The 24,387-nt window shown below is 40.2% G+C and overlaps 2 protein-coding genes across 7 annotated transcripts in view; one reads left to right on the forward strand and one right to left on the reverse strand.

Moving 5' to 3' along the window:
* The window catches only part of LOC127789092 (uncharacterized), a 27,846-nt gene continuing 3,459 nt past the window's right edge, over positions 1-24,387 (forward strand). The window contains exons 1-4 of one of the 2 annotated variants that reach the window (XM_052317870.1): positions 1-278; positions 452-1,111; positions 1,734-1,825; positions 2,314-2,794. In XM_052317870.1, coding sequence (XP_052173830.1) covers positions 183-278; positions 452-1,111; positions 1,734-1,825; positions 2,314-2,776 — 1,311 coding nt within the window. In that variant the 5' untranslated portion in view covers positions 1-182 and the 3' untranslated portion in view covers positions 2,777-2,794. Of the gene's footprint in view, positions 279-451; positions 1,112-1,733; positions 1,826-2,313; positions 2,795-24,387 lie in introns of those variants that run through there. The other variant, XM_052317869.1, reaches the window with a different exon arrangement.
* LOC127789091 (polygalacturonase-1 non-catalytic subunit beta-like) overlaps positions 2,940-24,387 on the reverse strand; it is a 27,114-nt gene continuing 5,666 nt past the window's right edge. Inside the window, exons 1-2 of one of the 5 annotated variants that reach the window (XM_052317865.1) lie at positions 5,038-5,157; positions 2,940-4,869 (exon numbers count right to left, since the gene is read on the reverse strand). In XM_052317865.1, the coding sequence (XP_052173825.1) occupies positions 3,031-4,869; positions 5,038-5,103 (1,905 nt within the window). In that variant the 5' untranslated portion in view covers positions 5,104-5,157 and the 3' untranslated portion in view covers positions 2,940-3,030. Of the gene's footprint in view, positions 4,870-5,037; positions 5,158-24,387 lie in introns of those variants that run through there. The other 4 variants (XM_052317866.1, XM_052317867.1, XM_052317868.1 and 1 more) reach the window with 4 other exon arrangements.

Genomic DNA, 24,387 nt, shown 5'->3' on the forward strand with positions numbered 1-24,387 from the left:
CGCTGGCTCCACCCACTTCAGAACCGAACCGAAGCTCGTCTTCTTCCTCGTGAAAACCCTCATCAATATACCATCTGAAACTTCAAATTTCACCGGATCTCGCGTTTCGATCTCCATGTTTTCAATTGTGGGTGTGCTGTAGATTCAGCGATTCTGCGTTGAATTTAGCGGGCACAAATTCAATGGCGATGTTGGCACCCGGAGCGCTGCTCAAGCTTCTCGACGGGATGAATACCGGTGTTAAACCCACCGGCGAGCACCGGAGCTCGCTCCTGCAGGTCATTGATGATAATCTGAACTAAAAACTAGAGTTTTATCATTTTAACTGTATTATCTTAGTGGATTTAGTCTATGTAGTTGGTTTAATTATCTCAATCATCATAAGCATTCGTGATAGATTCGAATATTTCATTACCCGTCTCTAAGAATGGACGATTTTGATCATACGCAGGTCACCGGCATCGTCCCGGCCGATCTTGATGAGAGAAATTTATGGCCAAACCATGGATTTTATGTGAAAGTTTCAGATTCTTCACACTCCATCTACGTCAGCTTGCCTTTTGAAGAAGATGACCTTATTTTCAGCAACAAAATGCAGCTCGGACAGTTCATCTATGTCGATAAATTGGAGCCCGGATCTCCTGTTCCAGTCGTTAAAGGCACGAAACCGCTGCCCGGAAGGCGCCCAATGGTGGGAAAACCAGAGCCATTGATGGGTCTCAGAGAAAAGGGGCAGAGAAGCCATGAAAATGCCAATCCAAAGCTCTCTGCTCGCAGAAGATGTTCTTGGGGAACGGGGCTAAATAATGTAGCAGACTCTGTTTCATCTCCTCTGGCTTTAAGGCCGGTCCCTTTAGACTTTGATCAGTTTACCCCGGCGAAAGGGAGACCTATTTCGGGCAGAATTGGGGGCAATCCCCCATTTTCTCGGGTGATCAGAGGCGGAGCAGCCATGGATGGAAGCTCAATTGGGAGGATTAGGTGTTCTCCGGGTGGTGCAAATCTGCCCAAAATTGTGGACTTTAAGGGCTGTAGCAACCCTGCGTTGGCCGGGAAAAGCTGTGTCGGGCCGACCATGAATTTGCCCGGAAGGCTTAGTCTGCTAGTACAGGTAGTTCATTCGGGCCCATTTGATTTTGATGTCGGCTTTTATTTATTTGATTTCAGCGCCCGTTTTCTGGATTTAGTGTTCACTTTCGGCTAAATAGGGTAAGTGGTGTCCCATCCTTACACTAAAATATAAAAAGATTATTAAATTCTAATTTAAAATAAAAAATTACTAAATTTCAATTATATAATTTTATAATTATTATTAAATGAGTAATGTTGATGTAATTAACAATATAAATGGATAACTGACATTAATATTTACTGACTTTGCATGTAAAAAAATGGCTAAATTTTATACTAAAATATAGATTAATATTTTGTTAATCTTTTAAATAATAATTGATATTAATTATAAAGTAATATATTAAATTAAAGTTCAATTATCTTTTAAATATAAATTAAAATTTAATATTTTTTATAATTTAAATTTAATAATTATTATATTATTCGTATTAGATAATGTTTAGCCTAGCGGCGGTGGCGGCAACGGCGAGGGTGTGGGGGTGGAGAACAATCCTCGCGACGGCGGGGGGGAACCAATCCTCATTCATATTATTTAGGCTTTAGTTTCGCAACTATTTTTCAATTTTCGTGTTGACTTTTCATGGTTTTCTGGACAACAGGAGGCCGTGCAACAGTGCAAGACGGGGCAGAGAACAGCCATTCAAGCAGTCAGAGAAGCTGCAGCAACCGAAAATCTTGTCCGGTGTCTCAAGTACAGGCCCTCTCAGTCTTTTTTTCATCCTTTTATTTTTGGCTAAATAATATAAATGATTGTGATTGAACTTTAAATTAAAATATAAAAAAATATTAAAATTTAATTTATATTCAAAAAATTATTAAATTTTAATTTAGTATATTATTTTATAATTATTATTATCAATTGACATTAAAAAAATTAACGTGACTAATAATGTAAATGATTAGATAACATAAATAATTATTAAAATTTATATAAAAGTATAAAAAGATTATTAAATTTTATTTTACAGTACAAAAATATTAACATTTCATTAATCTCTCACAATAATTATAGAATTGCATCCTAAATTAAAATTAAAGTAGTATACCTCACAGTGCAATGTTGAATCACCATCATTTATGCTATTTAGCCTTCCTTTTTCTTCTCAACTGTCCTGTTTACTAGTTTTGCTAGTGGCTAAGACCCATTGTTGTCATGGATGATGATGATGATGCCTCAAGGATATTTTCCAACTTGAGCAAATCTGCAAGACCCGATGCTCCAGCCGACTGCTTCCACCAGTTCTTGGCCTTCCATAGCCAAATTACTGGAGAGGTAGCCCAGATGATGCCCCTCGACGCCTCCATGGACGAGCACCCAAGCTCCAACTCCAATGCTTTCTTCAATCAGAAGAGGGTTCTGGGGGCACATTTCAAAGCAGCAACAGCTGAGAATGATGAGAACAAGAAACCGGTTTCTTGCAGCCTTGCCAAAGCAATCAATCTGGGGAAGCGGATTGAGAGTGAAGCAGGGATTTGGTTCATGAATTTTCTCGAGAAAGCTTTGGAGAAGGGTCTGAAGAAATCATCCAAAGGAGTCTCTCAGTCGCTGCTATTGAAGGTGATTTATTGGGTGGAAGTTGAGGATCACCCCAGAGCAGCTCACATAGCCAGGAAGCTGAGGATCAAGGCCAAGAACCCTTGAGTCAAACGCTTCAATTTGACTCAATGCTATCAGATTTTAAGTCACTTATTAATATAGTGAAAAATTTGTGGGTTTTTTTGTATTTTGTAATATTGCCTGTTAATAGCTAGTGACCAATCTGGGTTGGTTGCTCCATCTGATTGGATTTCTCTAGCAATGGTACTGAGTATATCCCATTATGCCTTTTGCTATTTCTCCTTAGATTGATACTTGGTTTTATTTTCAAATTTTCAAACCCTTTTAGTTTGAGTGCCTTAATCAGCAGTAGTCCAGGTCATGTCATTCTCAAAGATCCAGTGGCAGACCTCAGTCTTGCCCGGACCCGAACCCAGAGCCACAAAGGCTCCATGACCCGGACTCCACGCCGACGTGTCCACGTGGCATATGGCAACACCGTGGTTGATCTTGGATTTCGATTTCGGGTTGAGAAGATCCGCTTCGTAGACCCGAACCTGCGGGACCGAGTGACAATAATATAGTAGGTTCGGGAACAGGCTCTGATGACATGAGACCGATTTGGTGAGTTTGCCGCCGTTGATACCCTTGATCGATCCGATCATCACGTCCTTCTTTGACCCCTCCGTGTTCGCCGTTGTACGGACCATCACGTTCCGGCCGAGCACGGAGACGGCGAAGTCGATCATGTCCTCAGCCGAGCCGACGCAGCGCTTGGTCTCGCCTCGGCTCGGCGCTCTCTCGCACTCGCTCAGCGCCTCCGACAGAATTTTTTCCATGGTCGAGCCCTCGCCGGCGTGGAAGATTCGTTTCAGCTCGGCGAGCTTCGAGGTCGAGAACGGTAATTTCGACCAAATCGGCCGGGGCAAAAACGACCTTTTCCGCATTTTATCGCGAATGTCTGGCATTGACATCACAGTCCCAGGCTTCAGCATTTTCTCCAGGAAGAATTTGCCCGGCTCCACCCACCTATTTACAACTTTGCCATTTCCAGTTGCCGCCATTGATGTCAATTCAGCGGAGCCTCTGTTTGTGTAACTGGCGAACGAGACGGCCTTCTTATTCGCATAGTCAGTGAACTTGTTGGCAGCTCCGTAGATCTTGAATGCGACGGCCTGGCCGGAAGCTCCCTCGCCGTATCCGGCGAAACTCTCGGTCCCTGCAGTGGTGTGTTGTCCATAGTTCAGGAAATTGAGTCTCGCCGCGTTCGATTTCTTCCCGTATGACTGGAACGAATCGTCGCCAATATTTGCCAGATCTCTGTAATTCTTGAATGTCTCAATCGGCCCGTTACCGCCTTCGCCGTAATTTTTGAATCTGTTCGATGGTATATTACTACCATCCGAGCCGTATGAAGTGAATATGTCGTTGGTGGCATTCGCCGACTCGCCGTAGCCATTGAAGGACGAGCCCAACACGTTCGAGTGCTCCCCGTAGCTGCTGAACTCATTCTGAGCGGTTTTCTCGTTCTTCCCGTAGCTCGCGAAGGATTCATCGCCGACATTGGCCCTTTCTGTGTATTTAGTGAACGACTGGCTATGCGCGTTTCCGTCGGCGGAATAGGAGGTGAACCGGAGGTTCAGGACATTGGATCCATGGTTGTAGCCAGTGAACTTGCCCGCGCCGCCGGTGGCGGCGGCGGCGTATGTGTCGAAAGTCATCCGATCGACGATGTTGGAGTCGGGTGCGTAGCTAGAAAATTGCTCTTTGTGAGCCGCGGAGTCACGGCTGTACCGCAGGAACGAGCCTTTTACGACATTCTCTCGGTCGGAGTAGTTCTTGAACGAGTCGACTCCGCCGAGCCGGTCGGTGCCGTAGTTTGAGAAGTTCTTGTTGGAATACACGGCGAAGTTGGCGTTCCGGTCGTGCTTCTCCAGACTGGGCGATAGATCGGGGGAGCAGAGCAAGTTCGCGGCGGAACAGAACGAGGAGAGCTGGGAGGAAAGCGCGTTCTGATCGGCGAGTTTGGAGAATCTGGCCGATTCCACGGCGCTCATTGGCGAGGCCTTGTTGAGAAGGAACCAGGGTTTTGGCAAGTCGCAGGACACCTCTTTCTTCCAGTAACGAATGAGATAGGCCTTGGGAGTAAACGGATTTCCTCTGGCCGTATGGCCGGAGCTATCGCCGGCGCCGGCCATCTACATTGAGAGACGAAAAACCATGAAATTGCCTTTCCATTACAGACCCAAAAAACAAAAAAAGAAAAATCATAATGCATTACAAAAACGTATTTCCTTTTCTTTCTAACTGTCGGATTGAGGAATGAATGATCACGTGCAAGACCAAACCAAAGTGAAGTATCTTACATTGAAATTGAAAGATAGGTGGAGGAGGTACAGGAAGAAGAAGATGCAGATGATCGGAGGTCTCATGTGCTCACAGATGGCGAAATCCTACTTCTTAGAGAAAGGCAGAGAGAGAGAGAGAGAGAGTTGGAATGTTGGTGGGTGATGGCAACAATTTATACTGCTAGAACCCTCACCAACCGCACTCGATATCCTATTTTTTATTATATTATTATTATATATAATTTAATCCTTATTTTTATTTTATTTAAAAAATTATATATATTCCAACCACACTCCCTATTCTTTTCCCTATCACACTCAATATCCCACTTATTTATTAATAAATTTTAATTTTATTTATTTTACCTCACTTATAATTTTTTTATTATAAAAACTTATTATTTATTTGATAATTTAATAATAAATATGACAGTATTAAATTTTTATAATTTTTAATATATTTATAAATAAATTTATTAATATTTTTTAAAAATAATTATTTAACAAAATTATTTAAAATATTTCCATAATTCAAAATTTAATTGGTCAAATTGTGTAAAAAAATTACAAAAATAAATACTATCCTTGTAATATAATAATTATTATTTTAAATACAACATTAAATAATCTAATTGAGTAACTTTGACATTCATTTTTAGGATTAATTTCAAAACATTAAATTAGAACATATAGAAAAATTATATAATATACAAAATGAATCAAATACACATAATCAATAATCAAATACATACATACACATATAAATAGATACACACATACACATAATCAATAATTAAATATACAAAATAATCAAATACACACAAAATGAATAATCAAGTACACAAAATAATTAAATACATGCATACACAAAATATTTAATCAAACACACAAAATAATTAAATATTTACATACAAATAAATGTATAATCAAATACACAAAATATAATTCATTTAATACTTCAATACATACAAAATATATATAAAATGAAATAGAGAGCAAATTTCAACTCCTCATCTATAGAGAGTCATTTTATCCCAAACCAAATTTTGAGTAGTGACAAGACATAGAGGGAGCTGGGTTGGAGATGAATTTAAGCCCTTTCCTCCTATTTTTTGACTTAGCGAGAATTCTGGCTATGCATTGGATATGGCTTAAGTTGAGTTGAGGCTAATGGAATACACTAACTTTATAAAATGACACCAAAAAGAAAAAACGACCCAAACTCAGGTCCACCTTCTCTTATACTTTTATGTTTTTTATTTATTATTATTTAATTTTTTTATTATTTTAATTATACATATAAATTTATATTTTTAAATTAATTTAACTCATATACATTATTTTTTTTATTTGATAATTCAAAATTTTCATTGTTTTAATTACATTCATATATATGTCTTTTTAAGTTAATTTAATTTATCTATTTTCATGTGTAAAAAATAAAGTAAGATGAATTAATTTAATTTTTTTATATATTCAATTATAAAATTAAATTAATTTGAAAATAAAAATATAAGTTGTAATTAAAATAATAAAAAAATTAAATTATTACATAAAATTGCATAAGAGAGACGTAAGGAACATTACTGGTGTTACGAGGATTTTTTGATCTGCCTTGGGCTATTAACGGGACTGTTGTGGGCTGGAAACGGTCCAATGATAAGGCCCAACCTCTCGAAGCCCAATGGGCCCAAGGCCCTCTGCAAGATCGCATAATTCCTAAAGTGCGAGCTCTGATCACGATAGCAAGCGAGCTCCTGGCGATGACTCTAGCTTGCTGGTCAACCCGATCAGCTCGCAAAGAAAACCACGAAGCAGAATAACCGAATCTGATGTCTACCTGTCATTATCCGTGGAAAGTCAATCCCCACGTAGTGCGGAGCTTTTACTCCTTATTTTATGGAGGTAATAAGGGCACATTATCCCTCACGATGTGGCCCCATCGCTTTGAATTTTGTGTAAATTATCAATACCTCACATTATAAATAAGGGGTCAAAAGCCATTGTATAGACATGATAAAAAAATACATACATACACATATATATATATCTATATTAAAAAACACAAGAGTTCTTGAAAATGTCTTTGATATATTTTCATCCTATGGCTAAGATGAATTCTTAGTGTAAATGAATAGATGAGATAAATTACAATTTTAACTTCTCGCCTACTCTTACTACCATCTGTCTTACCTCTCTTTCTCTCTCTCACACCTACCCACCCACCTACTCCCTCACTCACGACTCTCTCTTTCTCTCTGCTAACCCTCTCTCTCTCTTTCTCTCTATATCTACAAAGAGCAAGTAGTAAAGGCTGAACGGTGGCCTGCCATGGGTTGGTCGGTGGGGTCGATTGCAGCGGCGACCGACGATGGAGTGGCCAGAGGTGGCCGATGACGAGCTGGTCTGGTGATGGAGAGCCAATACAGCAACTGGATGTGATGGCTGAAGGCGCGGCAGTGGCCTGAAGTCGCGATGGCTGGCCAATGGCAGTTGGATGGTGCGACGCTTGGCGGCCAGAGATGGCGATCGGAGGCGAGCATCGGCGCCCCGATGGTGGCTAGGGGGCTGCAGACGGTGGTGGGAAAGGTCGCGACGATGGTCGATGAGGGCCTAGGCTGATAGCCGGAGGCAACTAGCGTGGGTGGTTCGGCCATGCGTGATGGAGAAGTATGAGGGAAGAAAAAGATGGGAAGGAGAAGAGAAAATAAAGAAAGTAAAGGAAAAATAAAAGAACTGCAAGTCAATTAAATCTGTATGTTATTTCTTCAAAATCCATCTCGAATTCTTAGTTTTTCACTATTTGTTAGTTTGTATCAGTGTGATAGCACAGCCACTGTTGGGTTATCTAAGAAGGCTAGGGCTCAGTCATCTTCAACCCAACCACCTTTAAAGGCAACACAATGTTTAAAAAATGAAATGTGTGTGTATGTATCTCTCATTCTCTCTCATCCCTTATCTTTCTCTCCTCATTGTGTGTTTATGTATATCCGTCGCCACTGAAGCTCAATCGTGATTGTGTGTATGTATGTATGTATCTTTCATTCTTTCTCTCCTCACTGGGAAAGCACCATTGCCCACAACCCACGATCCTCAGCCCACCATCCACTATCTGCACTTCACTGATAGGTCACGTGCCTTCATGCTCACTCTAACTTAGTGCCGACTCACATGCCTAACCCACCAACTATTATTTGTTAATATAATATATATAGTGATTTTAATCTTAATATAGGGATTTGTTAATGGAAAACGTATAATAGAGTGATTTTTTACTGTTTTCTTAAACAAAAAAGTGATATTATATTTGTTAATAATATTAATACAAATATATTATATTTTTTAATAATATTAATACAAATATATTTTATAGTTTGAAGTAACTAAAACTATGCTCACAATTTACAATTGATTAGCTAAAACTATGCTCACAATTTGATCGAAATACATTATTTAATTGACATTCCTTAATTAAATTGAACTAATTGATTAGATCGAATTCATACATTAATGATTTTTTTTTTCTTAAAATTTTAAAATAAATTACATAAATATTAATGTATTTCAGTCTATTAACAAATTTTTAGATAATGCATTTTGGTCTATTATTTTGCATTCCACAAACTGTAAACGAATTTTTTGAAGAACATATTTTTTTGTATTTACAAATTAATACAAGGATATTTTGAAGAACATATTTTTTGGATGTCTATTTAAAAAAATTTCTCAATTGGACATGATTTTCTAATTTTTATTTTTTGTAAACAAATTTTTTGGGATATCTTTGTGATTGTGAAATGCATTTGAGTTGTCTGGATATAAAGATATGATGATTTATGAGCTATGATTTACAAAGTGCTAAATTTTGTATATTTAATTTACAATTTTAATGTTAGATTTTGTTTTTCACCTTTATTCAATGTAATATAGCTTTAGTTTTAATTAAGAATTTTTTTGTAAATTTATTTTTAATAAAAAATTAAATTTACATACTAATGCTCTTAATTGTAAACAATTAAAAATAGTTTCTTCATAAAATAAAAATAGAATTATTTTTAATGTAGGACGATTTCTTTATTTTTTAATTTTAAATTTATTTTTTATATATTTTTCTTCTTCTCTTGATTGTAACCCGTTAAGTTTTTTTTATCCATGATAGTTATTTATTTAAATAAAATATTAAATTTTATTATCTGATTTGCTAGCAACTGATTTAGAATCTAAGGTTCTCCGACCCCAAACCGGGGTTCCCCTCCGTTGTAGAATACATACTGAAATTGTAGAATACAGGCTCCTAGAGCATTTATTGATGTGCTTTATTATATAAATTTAGAAAATTATTTTATTATAAAACGTTAACAAGTATACAATAACTTTAATTTCTATTTTGTTCAGTGTTTATAATTTGGATCGTCCGGACCCAATCTCGGCCCTCTCCTTAGGCCCAATTTGGTCTCCTTTTTGGATTCAGCTTTGGCCTAGTGCCAATCTGCCACAACATCATTGCAATTCCACTAGGTATCCGCGCGGCAGTCCCAGATCCTGTCTTCATTAATGGCGGATCCCAACCACATTAATGAGAGTCCCGTCGCCACCATGTTACCGCCTGGGAACCTCCACCAGTGCCGGATAACCAGTCCCATCACCTGCAAACGCACGACTCATGCATGCAAGAGGACATCTCCTCCTTCTATATCAACCAGCTCTCTTCAGAGCTAAGGTATGTTCTGATCTCTGACCTATTGATACACTGCCTCTCTTTACTCTTTTACTCACTCGACCGTAGGAATGCTTGCAGATGCCAGCTGCCCCCCAGATGGACCCATCACCGGAGCGCACACCCCGCCTCTGATCGTCCTCACTTGGTCAAGAAGGAACATTTGGCACCCACCGTGGGGCTCGTTAAAACTTACCCCATAAGCTCACAAAAAGCCTTTCAAACGAACCTCCCCGTTGTCACGCCATGGCACGAGTAGAAAACACCTATACCCAAAGGTCAAGTGATGACCACTGCCGCTTAAATACCCGCACCCTTTCTTGTATTGACCCACCCCCAACCAATCGGATAACCGGGGTTATCGACACTATCGTTGGAGGTTTCACCAATGGAGTGCCAAGCTCGACACGAGGTCAATACCCTTATGCGGACATGATAATAGACAATACTAAGAAGGAGTGGATCTACACCCTGACAACCCCATGGTAATTTCGGTTGTCGTCGTCGATTTCTTGATAAAGGTTTTGGTGGACTAGGGCAGCTCAGCTGACCTGTTATACCTATCTACCCTGAGAAGAATGGACATTTCTGAACAAAAGTTGGGACCTTTTAGTGAAAGCTTAATCGTCTTCTCAAGAGAACAGGTAGATGTCAAGGGCTACATAGACCTGCCATCCTCATTTGGGACGGCTTCGTTAGTCAAGGTCATCATTATCTGGTACCTGGTGGTGGGTTGTCGGGCGCTGTACAACGTGCTCCTAGGCCGACCATCTCTCAACACTTTGGGTGCGGTAGTATCCACCTCCCATCTATCTATGAAGTTCCTGGTATCTAACACTGAGGTCGGAGTCATCCAGTCTGACCAAAATGAAGCCCAGCAATGTTATCACAATAGTCTCGACACCCGGGGTCCCAAGGCTGGCTAGAACCCACTGCACCATGTGCATATGGTCAAGCTAGATCCGCGGGTCAAGTTTTCGGACATACGATCCCAACCTATAGAGGAGCTCTACCCTGTAAGCCTGGGTCTTCGCTCGGAACAAATCGTCCGTATAGGTTTCGCGTTATCAAATGAGCTGAAAGAGAGGCTCATTAGCTTACTTCGATAAAACATCGATCTCTTCGCTTGGACCCCCACGGACATGCCCGGGACAGATCCACTTGTCATATGCCACAAGCTAGCTCTAGATCTAGAGGCCAGACAGGTCGTCCAGAGGAAAAGAAGACCAGGAGAGGAAAGACGGTGCGCAGTCGCCGAGGAAACAACCAAATTCCTGAAGGCAGGATTCATCAGAGAGGTCCCATACACAACATGGCTCGCCAACGTGGTCATGGTAAAAAAGTCTTCAGGAAAATGGAGAATGTGTGTTCACTTCACCGACCTAAATAAAGTGTGACCAAAGGATTCATACTCGCTGCCCAATATCGACCATCTTATGGATGTAGCCTCTGGGTACAGATACTTAAGTTTCATGGACGCCTATTCTGGTTACAATCAGATTTGGATGCACCCTGAAGACGAAGAAAAAATAGCATTCATCACGGAGAATGCCAACTTTCGTTATCAGGTCATGCCATTCGGGCTAAAAAATGCAAGTGTAACTTACCAGCGACTGATGAATAAAGTATTCGCCAAGCAGATCGGCTGGAACATCGAAGTCTACGTAGATGACATGGTAGCTAAGACTTCAAAAGAACAAGACCACTACTTGGACCTAACCGAAATCTTTGCGCAACTCCAGCAGCACAGCATGAGGCTTAACCCTGACAAATGCGTATTCGGTGTGCAAGCTAGTAAGTTTCTGGGATCCATGCTAACCAGTCGAGGAATTAAAGTCAACCCAGACAAGTGCGAAGCCATCCTCACAGTACGTAGTCATGCCAGCTTGAAGGAGGTCCAAGAGCTAACTGGCCGAATAACAGCTTTATCCCGCTTCCTTCCGAAGTTGGCCGATTGAGAAAAGCCCTTCTTCCAATGCCTAAAAAGGTCAATCGAGTTTCAGTGGACAAAAGAATGCGAAACCGCTTTTCAGGAACTAAAAGCCTTCCTAGTAGCCCCCTCATCCTTTCGAGACCAGAGCCCAAGGAGGAACTCTCACTCTACCTCTTCATCACTGCTAACGCCTTCAGTACGATACTAGTCAGGGAGGAAGGCAAAACAAAGCGGCCAGTATACTTCATCAACAAAACTTTTCAATGAGCTAAACTACGATACCAAAAGATCGAAAAACTAGCACTAGCACTGGTGACGGCGGCCCGAAAGCTCAGGCCATATTTCCAAAGCCATTAGATCACAGTCCAAACTGATTAACCGATCCGGCAAATACTCTAGAAGTCGGAGCTTTTGGGAAGAATGATTGCATGGTCAGTCAAGCTTTCTGAATTCAGCATACAATACCAGCCACGAAAGCACATTAAATCCCTGGTACTCTTCGATTTTTGTGCAGAACTCTCCCTCCTGGGCAAAACCCGGAACCCAATCCCTAGATATTATTTGTTGATAGAGCCTCTAACGTGAAAGGAAGCAAGGTTGGGATCATCCTAGAAGGACCTAACGGTCTAATTCTCGAACAATCGCTCTACTTCAACTTCGAGGCAACCAACAACCAAGCAGAATATGAGGCCCTCATAACCGGTTTAAACCTAGCAAAGGAAATCAGAGCATCCCGATTAATCACTAAAAGCGACTCCCAACTAGTAACCAACCAAGTCAAGGGCACATTCCAAATAAAATAACCACAGCTTGGCCGATACCTCCACAAGGTTAGAACCCTGGCTGAAACCTTCGACTATTTCCAAATTGAATACATCCCCAAAGAACAAAACACGCGAGCAATTCTACTCTCAAAGCTTGCCAGCATCAAGAAGCCTAGAAACAAACAGTCAGTTATACAGGAGGCCCTGGATTTGCCCACCATCGACCTTCCAGATATATAAGTAGTGAAAGCAGCACCCGAATTTTGGAGAACCCCTATCATTCGATTCCTGCAGCACGGGATGCTCCCCACAGGAGCCGAAGAAGCCAAGAGACTTAGAAGAACAACTTGCTACTTCACACTACTTGAGAACCAGCTATACTGAATGGGTTACCCCGTACCACTTCTGAAATGTGTCAATCTCGATCAGTCCATTTGCATCATTATTGAGATACATGAAGGAGTATGTGGAGGCTACCTAGGCGGACAGTCCCTAGCAGCGAAAATATTGAGAGTCGGATACTATTAGCCGACAATGGGGAACAACTACCTAGTCTATGTGAAACGTTGTGACAAGTGTCAAAAGTTTGCAAACACGCATCATTCCCCCCCGGAAGAGCTCCACAACCTCAGCAGCCCTTGGTCATTTTATAAATGGGGGATAGAAATCCTCGGACCCTTTCCAACCACTGCAGGACAACTTAAATTCATGGTAGTAGCAATCGATTACTTCACAAAATGGATCAAGGCTGAGCCCCTAGCTACAATCACTGTTGAAAGAATCCGCAGATTCATTTAGAAGAATATCGTTTGTCGGTATGGCCTCCCTGGGGTGCTAAGCTCAGATAACGACACTCAATTCACCAACGGCAGACTCCAAGACTTCTGCCAAGAACTCGACATCTGCCAGGTCTTTACCTCGGTTAGAGAAAATCGCAATTGCAGCCTCGTGAATAGCACCTCGTGTAATGCCCCGTTCTTCTAGGAGCGTTTCTTACCCTGACATATAATTATTTCAACATCTATTTCCTCATTTTACCTTATATTTTTTTTTTCTCCTCACTGGGGTAAACTATGTCTTATTGCGGAACGTGTTCAGATCGCAACCTAATTCATATTTAAAATCTCATAGTCATAATTTGAACAAAACATCAAACCGAATATCTTCTCTATTACATGACCGAAACCTAAATAGGTTTTTTTCAACATAACCTAACATCATCCTTCAAAATAATACATGCCAGAATAACATAGTCAACATTATAAATAACGTAGCATAACTTAAATGTAGCATGCTTATACATATAATCGATACATTTACGCACTTACATAAGTGCCATTACATGTCTTCATTTTCTTCGTTCCTGCTATGACCTTCATCTGGAACATTGAATATTCCAGGGGCATTACCCGAGTTAGATAATGAATCATCTAAGTAAGGATACATTTATAATTTACATGCGTGAGTGCAAAATGCAACAATGTCCTTTACCACTTGGCCGTTTGAGCCGACAAGCCATTAACAACTTTCATGCCGGTCTAAGCCGACATAACAACTTTCATACCGATTTGAATCGATATTGCTTGTCCATACCCTCAAACATATGCAATGCATGATGGATGATAACATTTATGTATGTATACATCTCAACAAAACATGCCGATGCATCTACGTGAAAACACATCATAGCATGTCAACATGCAAAAACATACTTTGAAGTATACATCATATCAAACATATAGGCATACTATTTCAAACAATAGGGCACATTTTTAGAAAATACCTTTCATAAATAAATTAAGTTTGAGAAAACTAGCTTACTTTTGAAATTTGCTTAAGCCTCGAGAAGCGTGCTTTTAACCTTGAGTGTGTGATTGCCTCGATTTACGTGAAGTCTTCCAAATAAAATCTCTCCCTAGCCATCAATCAATTCTAAAATCAATACTCCTAATTTTCTTATTTTTCTCCCAATTTTTCTATTTTTTCTCCTTATTCTCCTATTTTCCATAAAGTCTATTTCTTTTCAAGAAATCAAATAAATTATTCTATAACTATTTTCCTTAATTAATCCGAACTAAATATTCCTCAAATATTTTCTTAAATATTTCTTCATGAAAATTAATAAAATAATATTCCTAATTTTATGAAATTTTTTAAGAAATTTTACTCATCTTAATTTAGCCCCTCAAGCTTTCTCGTTATGCGCAACATGCCTCAATTTTCATGAACTACCTCGAAATGCGTGCCCAAATAATTTTGTAACACCTGGTGTTACCGGTGTTAAGAGAATAAGAAAGGAAGTATGAAACTTCCAAAAATACCCTTGAGAAGGTGATATATCATTGAGAATGAGGGTGCCCTATGAGAGGGGCATTTTGGTAATTTGGATAGTGAAGTCCAATAAAGGGTATTTTGGTAAATTAAAAATAATTCCTATGTGGAGATAAGTGTGTAAGTGAATTAAATCTCAATTTTGCATTTATGTGGAGATAAATGGGATTAATAATTCACAAAGAGTATTTTGGTAATTTTGAAATTAATTCCATAAAGGAATTTAATTATGGAATATTGGGAAAATGGTGGATATTCTATTATTTGATAAAATAATTAATTTTCCCTATATTGGAGAATGAATGTGGTGATGCCACATGGATGGAAGAGATTAGAACTTGGAAGCTAAAGTAGGTGTCTTGGAGTGACACATGGTTAATGTGGTCCAAGTTAAAAAGGGGATTTAATTAAATGCAAAAGGAAATGATATTAGTCTTTTAAGCATTTAATGAAGAGAATGATTATGGTGAATTAAATAAATCCAAAGGAAAATGGGAAATTAGTCACCCATTAATGTTTGAAAATGGTGGGATTTATTTAAATGGGAAAGAAATGTTTTATGTCTCTCAAGGTAGTCTCTCATGTGATGGGGTGAAAATAATCTCATTAATTTAAATGAGAAAGAAATGAAAAATTGGAGGGATGAGATTGATTCTTGAATTTGGAAATGATCTAAAGGCCACCATTTAGTCTTGAAGGTTGGCAAGGATTGCCAACATATTAATGATTTAATTTAAAAACTAATTTTGGATGGTTAAGATTAATTTTTGGAAAGGCACATGAATTGTGCTTCCTTTTAAGGGTAGAGATTAAGTCTTGTAAAGGCAAAGTAATCCAATGGTTGAGATTTAAAGAGAGGAAATGGCATGGATTGTGCTTTCTCCAAGAGATGAGATTTGTTTATTCGAAATGGAATGTGGAGATTTAATTCTCCCTAAGCACATGGATTGTGCTTTTAATGAATGGTAGAGATTCATTCTTGAAAATGAAAAATGGTAGTATATAAGGGCAAGTAAGGAAGACTTGTCTCCCTTTTGCCATTTGAAAGAATGAAAGAAAGTAAGAGAATGGAAGAAGCCTTCCAATGAGAAGAAAAGAGAAGAAAAGAAAGAAAATGAAAGAAGATTATCAAGAAGGTAAGTATTCCTTCTTTTGGGTAGTGTAAGATCTTGTTACTTGTCTTGATGGGGGACTTAGTTTCTTTATATTTTGTTTCAAGGAATCTCTTTAGGAGAAGTGTTGGAAGGAAGCTAGTGAGAGTTTAAAGCTTGAAAAGAATAAGGTAAGGGATGGCCCCATGGGATGGTGGCCTTGCAATGTGTTGTAATTATGGTTCATAAATATGTATGTTGCATTAGCATGCTCTATTGTGTTCATGAGACTTATGGCCATAGGGTAGTTTGAGAACATGGTTGGATTGGTGGGTTGATGCCTCTAACCTTTGTGGGTTGTGAGGGCAAAGAGACCTAGCCACACTTGCATGCATTTGGTATTATATAATTTTGTTATGTTCATATTTATTTTGCATTCCACCCTTATTGAGCTTAATAGCTCATGAGGTTTTACCCTCACATATAGGTTGTCAAGGCATGAGAAAGTCAAGGCAAAGTGAAATGGCATAGGAAAGCATGTGAATGAAGATCCAAGAGTTTATTATGGCTTATGGAAGCCTATGTTGTTGTGTTTGATTTATCAGATGTAAATTTATTTGGTTGGTAATGGCTTGTTAAAGCCTAAGATCATGTGTGTATTTTATATTTTGAAATGTTTGATTTTGCTTTGAAATAAGATATTGGCTTATGGCATGTTAAAGCCTAGGTTGGGTGAAAGTCTCATTTTTTGGTGTGTGTTGTGGGAAGCAACAAAGAAGTAAAATAATATGGATTTTGATTGGAAATGTGGAGATTTTAAATGCATTTATTGGGGGTATAATTTTTGAAAAATTTGGGGTTTAAAGCCCAAGGAAAAAAAGAGAAAAAGAAGTGGAGGCAGTAGTAGCAGCTGCCGAGGCCCGTGTGTGGCCCGTAGGGGGCCACAGCGGGTAGCAGACGACAGCAGGCACGCGGGCGCGTGCGACCCGCTGCCAGCCGCGCGGCCAGCGCCCAACGGGGCCCCGTGCGGGCGACGTGTCGGTAGGTCCAGCCGGCCAATTTTTTTAAAAAATTCTGGAAAGTTTGGGATTTTTGGGGCATTTCTAAATTGATTTTTTCCCAAAGAAGTTTTTAAAATAAAGGGAATTTTGGGCATTTTGGAGAATAATGCCGAATTTTTGGGAAATTGAAAATTATGAGTTTTTTTTCCAAAAATTGGTAAAATCAATGGGTTGATTGAAATGGTGAAATTTATGGAGCCCAATAAAATTCTTGGATGGAAGAAGAATTTAATATAAATAAGAAAATGGCGATTGAGCATCTTATTGAGATTTCTTTTTAGTCAAGTGCGGTGTGGTTAAAGCCCAATTATACTAGTGAATCCTAGGGTTGAGGGAAGGGAATGATGAGCTTAGCTCCCACCTAGGGCATTTCGTGTTGAAACATAGTCCACCATTCACCAAAGGCCGGGCAGGTGGGCAATTCGAGTAATTGTTCACGAGTGGTACCCGTAAGTGGGAACGGGCATCACAAATTTTTCTTGCTAAAATATCCGAAATATTACTAAATCTCCATTTCCTATTTTTCTAAAATTTTTTGGGATTTTCTTCACATTTTTTCCATTTTCTTTCCTTTCTTTTCCTTTTCTTTTTCTTTTTTTCTCACTTCATCTTCTACCTCCAGCCCCTGCAATGCGCACTGCCATGCGCGCATGGCCCAGCTCCGCCAATCACCGTTTGGGCCTCCTTCGGTCACCACCCGCGGCCAACGCCACCTCTTCCGATCACCCTCGATCGCCACCAGCTGCCTACGTCTCCTCCTCGCCGCGATCGACCTCCCCTGTATCGCTTGCTGCCGTGCCCAGCCGCTGCTCACGGCCATGGTTACCGCGGCTGTTGTAACACCCCAATTTCCAGGCGTGTTATAACTTAAGACAATTCTGATATAATAAATTTTTTTTATTTCAAACTTAAAGCTAAATCATATCATTTCTCAAATCTATCCCAAAATTTTCATACATTTTCTTGAAAAAGAATCATTATGCATTTAATGTAGAAGCAATGATCAAACCTAACATCTTGACATTAATCGAAATTCAGTTCTTACATCATAGTTCCTCAACATAACTTAATATAAAGCAAAAGTTTTTCAACTAATATTAACCCTAAATAAGGTTATACATCAATTCTTTCAAAATGTGCAGAATTTAAAGTACCAGAACTTAAATACATGGGTTACATTACATACATTTCATTCATCATTCAATTCATCATGCACTTTACTAAATGTCATTTCATGTATCATTCATCCTCGTTTCTGCAACAACTCCATCTGGAACGTTTGAGTCGACCGCACCCAACTGTTGCTCCCCATTTTTACAGCCTCCTTACCAGGTCGAGGTGTATGGGTGCACCCTTGGCAAAGCAACGGTGCCAGTCCATAATCTCAAACCCTTATGCGATGCATGATCAATAATATTATCGTGAACATATGCACATTTCATCATCAATACATGTAAATACAATCAACATGATATATTTACATCAATGCATGATAATGTGATAAAATCATTTACTTAAAATCAGGTTTTGGGTTGAACCACTTATAAACCAAGCATTTTCCATAAAATTAAATTCAATTGGGAAGTATCACTTACCTTCTTAAGTTTATCGAGCTCGATATTCGTGTCGTGCATCGTCTCCATTTGTGTGTCAACCTCAAAATTTACACAAGTCACTTCAACTTAAGCCTCAGAGCATCCTAATCACCATAATTATTTAAGTAAACATTAAAACTTATTTTTCCATAATTTCTTGCATTTTCTTTATTTTTCTCTCTATTTCGTCCTATCTTTCTTCAATAAATCCAAACTAAATATTTTCTCAAGTATTTCACTACGACAATTCGTAAAATAATATTCTTGAATTTTTGAAATTTTCTAAGAAATTTTACTTACCTTAACTTAGCCTCTCAGGCTTCCTCGGTATGTGTGGCATATCTTCGAAATGTGTGCCCGAACCATTTTCTTACCCAAAATCTCTGAAATATTAATAAATATCAACTTCTTATTTTTTGGGATTTTTAGAGAATTTTCTCTATTTTTTCTATTTTTTTTCCATTTCTTTTCTTCATTTTTCTTTTCTTTTTTTCTTCTTCTTCTTCTTCTTCCTCCCTCCTCTGTTTCTTCTTCTTCGCGCAGCCCCTACGCGCGCGAACCAGCTTCGCCCAGCCACTGCACTGCCGCAATCCCAACCTTGCCTCCACCCCCGCCGGCCACAACTGCCCTCGCCGGCCTCCCCTGCCTTGCCGGTGGCCGCCATACCGCCCCCGACGCCAACTGCATTGCTAGCCAACTGCTGCAACGCAGCTTCGTGGCTGCGACTCCATCTCCGGCAGCCATCTTCGAGGCTATTGCCACCACCGACCACCTCGTCGGCCTCTTGCAACTTTGTCGGTCTCCTTCGATGCCCGCTCGTGCGTCGCCCAACTTCGTCTTACGACCCCTGCCTTGAGGCCATAGCCACTCAAGTTTGCTGGAAGCTTGCAGCTATGGTTGCCGCAAGCAAATGCCGCCACTTCGGTTGCCTCAACGAACCACATCGCTCTTCTCTCACTCGCACAACCTCTCCCTCTCTCTCATCGTGCTCGGCCAGCTTCTATGCTTCCACTTCACTGCCATTGCTCGTTTTGCTCTTCTCAAATCTCTCAAGCTCTCCTTTATTTATTGGTAAGCTCCACCGCGCCCAGCTACATGCCCATCCCTCTTGGCGTGTAAAATACTCTACTTGATGCCATGGATTTGCAAAGGCATGGCCTCCACGCACATGCATACACATCACATTTAATATCAAATACTGCTTTCTTACCTATCCCAAATTTCTCTCAGATTCTTCCTCAAATCTTGTTGTCACTTGCTTGCAAATGAAGATCTCACAGAGGCTGTCATTCATACACATATGTATATATACTTATATAACTATATATATTACACTATGATGCAAGAGAAATCACACATTTAAATCTCAAATTCCATCTTTATTTCACTTATGCAATTCCCTAATTGCAAATGCGCCCTCAAATGTTGAATTAAATTGCATTTCATTTCTGAAAATCCAAAATTAATAACTTTAAGGTTACTCGATTTGGACGATTTTGCCCCAGTGTCCTCACTGGGCTATTGTTTCATCCCGAAACCACTGAAGGGTTGCTCATTACAAAAAATCGGAACCCCCTTAGGTTTTCGTTGACTTCCCGAAAGTCCCTTACGACAATTCAGTTTTAAATCCTAAATAGCATCTACATTTTAGTTCTACCAAAAATCATTCACGATCTAATTTCTTTCGATACCATAAATCTTATCTCAGAACGTTCATCGAGACCATATCATTTTCCTTAGATAATTTCACTCTGAGGCATTCCCTGCAATCGATTCGGTACTTATAACTACTATCAAACCAATTTTTTGGTATTCTAAACTTGTTTAAATTACGTGACAACCTTACAAAAATATGGGTTCTAACAACTGTGCGGCTCGATTTGGCCGCCTTAGGCCTCGCCTTACCGGCCTCCTCCAAGCTTCCTCAGAACCAGTTGCTGCTGCTACTTTGTTGCTGGCCACTGTCATCTCCCCTGTATTGCTTCGGCTTCCTCGTGAGCTACCATGGCCGACTTCGACCCAAGCTCTCATTAGCTTTCTCTCTCTTTCTCTCATCCGATCTCTCTATCTCTCTCGGCTTCTCTTCATTACTCTCAACCAGCTTACTGCCATGGCCGAATTCGGCCATTTCTCCCTTTCCCTACAACTCTCTAAATTTCTCATCTATATATATAAGCAAGGTAGCTTGGGTGCCACTCGATTGGCCATGAAGCTTCCCAGAAGCTTCCTCCTGCACACCGTACATATGACAATCCTCTCAATTGAAGGACCAAATCCAACGTGCTGCATGCCATCTCCTATGCTTCCATTACGCATGCCTTTTTGTTCCTCCTTGTCATTACACGAGCACACATAAATGAATATTGTATATATTATATTTATATTGCACATTTAATCCCCATAATTCAACTTTATTTCACTTGAAAAATTCTTCAATTGCAAAAACACCCTTTAATGACCCATTAATTTGCATTAAATCACTCAAAACATTCATTTCTCCAAAATTAATAGTGGACAATTACTCGATAAAGACCGATTTTACCCCAGTGTCCTCACCGAGCCCTTGATTCATCCTGAAACCGTCTCAAGGTTGATTGTTACAAAAAATCGGAGCCCCCTCAAGGTTTCGTTGACTTTTCAGACGTCCCCTACAACCATTCGATTTTTCAACCTAAATTATAGCTGTAATTTCGTTGTAATCTCAATTTCGATTTCTTTTAATATCATAAATCCTATCTTGAAATGCTCATTGAGACCATATCATTTTTCATAGCCAATTACACTCTGGGGCATTCCCTGCAGTCGATTCGACAATTTATTTTACTATCAAACCCACTTTTCGGTATTTTAATTTCATTGAAATTACGTGGCAACCTTATGCCAAAACGGGATCTTACACCTCGTACATATACAAGAACCCGAACTCCGGGGATGAATGACAGATGCATTCGTCTCGGCCACAGGGAAGGCAGACGAACTTCTTTCCCCTTCCTCCGTCCTTCTTCCCTCCATCTCCACTCCGGGAGGTGACTTTTCCTCTCACCGCAGCCAAAGATGAATCCGTAGAGAACTTCGACGCAATCAGAGCAACCTCCTCAAGTATCCAGTCATGCGGGCAAGAGAAGATTAAAGTAGACATAGCCATTCGCGAAGTTGACTAATCGACTAGGCAGAGCAATGGAACGATGGAACAAGAATCCCAAGACAGAGGACGGGTTCGTGAACAAAGGTAAGGGACGTGCACGCACGGGGCAACAAATACAAATAGTCGTCATAGGAGGCACCGAACAGATGACCAGCGGCCAACGAAACCCCACCATGTGTCCTGCAATGAGCATTCTGACTAACCTGCCCCGCTTAGGATGGCAAGCCCTTTCGTGCCTTCAGATGGCACCTTACACCCTCGAGCAGGCACCTCGATTCTCAAAGCCCATGAAACCCCGCACAATCAAACAAGGCCACCAAAAACAAAAGCCCAAAGCCCAGGCGTCAAACCCCTTGGGGGAACGACAGCTCGGCCCCATCCCATGAACCAAAACCACGGTCACAATAGGTTAACCAGGACATCAAAGCTGCAAGGACCGGGCAAGACACACACGAAAAGAAAGACAGGAACAAGTCATCCCGATAGGGAAAGAAACGTGATTTTTTATTAACCAAAAGGCACTCAACAAGTTACAAGGCAAACGCCAAAAACCTACGCTACTGTAAAAATTACGGCATGACCCGACTCTCCTCGAGAGGCACAAAACCTGAAAGATCCAGCTCTGAGAAAGCAGTTCTGACGTCGGACAGGGCCGCTTCATACCTGTCCCTTCTCGACCCCCTCGCTTCCGTCCTCACATTCGTCATCTCGGACTGGGCAAAGACCACCTCGGCCCTCGCTCTCGCCCCTATCGCTGTCACCTCATATTTTGCTAACGCCACCTCCGCCTCCTGCTTCTTCAACTCCGCCTCGGCAACATCCAGGTTAAACTGAAGAACGTTGTTTGTGCAACCGGCTTCATCAACCTGCTTATTTACCTCGATGGTAGCCGCCTCCACGACCTTCTTAACCTCTCCATTTATCGACTCCCGAGCCCGATGCAACTCCTCTTCATGGTCCGCCTTCATCTCGGAGAAACAAGTCGCCACACCCACCTTGAGCAAGCGACAGTTCGCGGCGAGTTGGAGCACCTGGTGCTTGATTTGGTGAAACGCGGCAGACGAACCAACACCTGGTAGCCCTCTCCGATTCGACGATGGGTTGAGATAGGCGTCAATGAAAAGGTCACTTTGAAACTCAGGATCCTGAAACGAGGCCAAGCCGCCACTCTCAACAAGATTCGAACCACCAAGTGATCAAGCCTCCTCATCAGAAATCGTAAGCTTCCCAAGGCCTGTGCCCGGAGTCATGGTCTCAGCAACTATAGCGACAGGTTGTGCGAAGGGAGTAACAGGCGCCGGCGCAACAAAAGCCTTCCCAGCTGCCTTCTTTACCGAAATGGAGCTTGACAAAGCCCTACCTCTCTCTTTGCGAGGCGTGTCCATCTCTTCCCTGATGTCTTTCTTACTGTATGCGGAAGCCATTCACCCTACAAAATACACAAGCGCAAGTAGCAATCGAATAAGCTGTCACTTGTAAGGTTCGCCAAAACCTCTATGACTGTCTCCTTCTTCCTGTTACTGAGAAAGCGAGGAAACCTTAGCCGAAAGGGGATCCTTATAAAGATCGTTGAAGAACACCTACGACTCATCCCATGGATCTACCATCACCAAGCCGCCTCATGTCACGCATCCAAGGGGTTGCCAGTTACCATCCAAATAGCACTCTAATCCTCCAGGAAAAGCGCCTTCGAATCCCGAAGCCACACGCGGCACGGGTTGGCGTGTAGAGGATATTGCCTTGCTTACTCATCTCAGGCCGAACGCAAGGCTCATGCATGCAGGTTAATTAAGTTAAATTTGATGTAAATTTAATCACAATAAAATATATATAATAAAAGAAAATTTTGTCTAACTATAAACTATCCAACCCTATCGTAATAATGGATTTTAGTAACTGGTGAAAGTGAACTCACCAATGATCAATGAACTCACTTGTCAAATAATAGATCGATGAAGATGGGAAAATAATGAATAAGTAGTTCCGAATATAGAATAAAGAAAATCAAAAAAGTTATTTCAAATATAGAATTAATAAGATCGAAAAAGAACCCACATAGGCTTGAATGAATAATGAAGAAAAACAAATAAGAATCCATTTGCGTTTGTTTATAGATAGAGAACAAACCCATTTAGGTTCGAACAAAATATGAATAAGCTCAGAGAAAAGTCCAAGTAGGTCAATTAAAGAATGAATGAGAACGAACTCATTAGAATTGGTTAAGGACGTATCCTAAATGGGTTCGATCGTAGAAGAACAAAAAAACAATTAGGGTGCGTTTGATTGGAAGGTGGAATTCCAATTGTATGGAATTTCAATTCTCACCTTATCCCCTATGAATTCCAATTCCTTGATTTCAAGAAAAATTTTCACTTTTTGAACTAAGATGGAATTCAAATTTTATAAAAAAACAAAAAACTGTTTGATAGAATTTCCTAGATTTTGGATAAAAAATGAATTACACCCTCATTTTTTACTCTTATCAAACGCACCCTTAGTAATGAGTTTTCCATCATCATCATCTTATTCTCCTTCTTCCTCTTTCTCTCTCTCTTGCATGCATGGAGATTCCTAAAACCTAATTGACAACGAGTTATTAACTAGTTAAAACCATATCTTCTGGTTCAAACGACAAACTATTCTTATTTTTATATTTATTTAAATTTAATTTTTTTATGTAAATAAGTTAATTAATGTTTTAAGATGTAAAATGATGTCACTTCAGCTTTTA

Source organism: Diospyros lotus, chromosome 13, assembly GCF_014633365.1.
Source record: "Diospyros lotus cultivar Yz01 chromosome 13, ASM1463336v1, whole genome shotgun sequence".
NCBI lineage: Eukaryota > Viridiplantae > Streptophyta > Magnoliopsida > Ericales > Ebenaceae > Diospyros > Diospyros lotus.